At 62.1% G+C, this 2,089-nt stretch overlaps 1 protein-coding gene across 1 annotated transcript; it reads right to left on the reverse strand.

Moving 5' to 3' along the window:
* Positions 1–766: 766 nt before the first annotated feature.
* Positions 767–1,966, reverse strand: LOC104916016 (geranylgeranyl transferase type-2 subunit alpha-like). Its single transcript, XM_010726987.3, has 3 exons — positions 1,818–1,966; positions 1,401–1,488; positions 767–983 (listed from the first exon to the last, which is right to left on the reverse strand). Exons 1-3 carry the CDS (start codon positions 1,830–1,832, stop codon positions 835–837), a joined length of 252 nt encoding a protein of 83 aa, XP_010725289.1. The 5' UTR covers positions 1,833–1,966; the 3' UTR covers positions 767–834.
* Positions 1,967–2,089: the final 123 nt, after the last annotated feature.

Below are 2,089 nucleotides of genomic sequence, written 5' to 3' on the forward strand. Positions count from 1 at the left end.
CAGTGCCCTCCTCTCACTGGTGCCCGTGGCTTTAGGGAAGGGGGCGTGGCTCGAGAGAGGAAGGGGGCGTGGTGTACATTAGCCCCGCCCCCCTCCGTTGCCCCACGCTTGGTTGCAGCTCACTATGTTGCAAGAGGAAGCCTATGGGGCGGGGCGGCGGCTCACTATGTGGCAAGGTCTGAATGGGAGGGACGGCTCACTTTCTGGCAGGAGGGACTCAATGGGGCAGAGCGGTGGCTCTGTATGTGGCAATAGGAAGCCCTAAGGGTGGGGAGAAGGCTCACAATGTGGCAAGGGTCTACAGACCAGTATACGGCAAGGGGTTGCTATGGGACGGAGCAATGGCTCTCTTTCTGGCAGGTGCGTGCGATCTGGCAAGGAAATCCAGTTGGGCCGACCTGGGGATCATTTTGTGGCAAGAGGAACTCCTATGGGGTGGGGCAGTGGCTCCCTATGTGGCAGGGGTGCAGGAAGATGGAGCACTGGCTCCTTATCTGGCAAGGAGCAACGGCTCCTTTTATGGTAAGGCTCACTATGTGGCAAGGAAACCTAAATAGGTCTGAAGCGATGGGTCACTTTCTGGCAGGGTGACCTCGGTCACACTTTCGCAACTTCCCCTACAGGGAGGGGCTGTGGCTCACTATTAGGCAAAGGTGTGGCTACAGGGAAGGGCTGCGAGCTCACTATTTGGCAGGGCGGGTGAGCGGCTCACTATTTTGCAGAACCGGTCGGTCGGCGATGGCGTAAGGAAGGGGCGGAGCCAAGCGACCACGTGACAGCAGTTTATTGAAGCCCCGTATCCGGAGGAAGAGCGGAGCAAACGGCACCATCCAATCAGGAGAGGACGACGGTGACGCGGGGGAGAAGCTCAGCCAATCGGGCGGAGGCGTCAGGAGCGGCGGCCAACGGTGTCTCAGCCAATCCCAGGACAGACAGGCGGGGGAAGTCAGCCAATGGGGCCAGGGCGGGGGCGTGGCTTATGGCTGGGGGAGGGGCCAAATCAGCGGGGTCTGCCCCCTTACCTCAAAGCCCCGCCCCCAAGCTCCAGACCCCGCCCCCAAATTCCAACCCCTCCCCCTGCCATTTGCCGGATCCATAAGCCCCACCCCCAAGATCCTGGCCCCGCCCCAACATCTCTAAGCCCCGCCCCTCACCATTAATCACCCTAAGCCCCACCCCCAAGCTTCTGGCCCCACCCCTTACGTCTATAATAACCATAAGCCCCACCCCCAAGCTCTTAACCACACCCCTATCCATAAGCTCCGCCCCAAAGCTCTAAGCCCCGCCTCTTCAGCTCAACAGAGCCCCGAGGCCTCACCCCCAGCTCCTGGACACGCCCCCTCCCCCTAAGACCCACCCCTTTCCCTTAACAGCGCCCTTAAGCCCCGCCCTTATCTTACGGTTGCCATCCAATCGCAGCTCACGCAGCCGCGGGAGGGGCGGGACTCCCTGCAGCGTCGCGATCTGATTGCGCGACACGTCCAGCACCTGCACCGAGGGGGTGGGGACTCTCATGGCCACGCCCACCAGCCAGCCCAGCACTCCCAGTCTGCCCAGTAACCTCCTCTGGGTCCTCCCAGTCCCTCCATCAACCGCTCCCAATGCTCCCAGTCCTCCCATTAACCCCTCCCAGTGCCCCCATCAACTCCTCCCAGACCTCCCAATACCCCCCAGTCCTCCCAGTATCCCCCAGTCCCTCCATTCCCAGCCCTCCCAGTCCTCCCGTTAACTCCTCCCAGTCCTCCCAGCGGCCCCATTAACGCCTCCCAGTCCTCCCAGTTTCCCCCAGTTCACTCCCCCGCAGTCACGTGACCCACCTGCAGCCTCCTCATTGCCCCCAAAGTTTGGGGCAGCCCCTGCAAGGCGTTGCCCCCCACATCCAGCAGGGTGACGGAGCCCAGGCGCTCCAATAGGGGCAGCGATGTCAGACCCTGGGGGGGCGGGGCTTTGTCCAAATGGGGCGGGACTTCTGTTGCAAGCCACGCCCCCTCACCCATTTATTTTCCTCCTCCCTCCCCCGCCCAATGGGTGCTTGGAGTCACCCCAATGTCTCCGCATCGACCCCATTGGGATCCCAATGACCCCAATG

This window comes from Meleagris gallopavo, unplaced genomic scaffold, assembly GCF_000146605.3.
Source record: "Meleagris gallopavo isolate NT-WF06-2002-E0010 breed Aviagen turkey brand Nicholas breeding stock unplaced genomic scaffold, Turkey_5.1 ChrUn_random_7180001865692, whole genome shotgun sequence".
NCBI classification, from domain to species: Eukaryota; Metazoa; Chordata; class Aves; order Galliformes; family Phasianidae; genus Meleagris; species Meleagris gallopavo.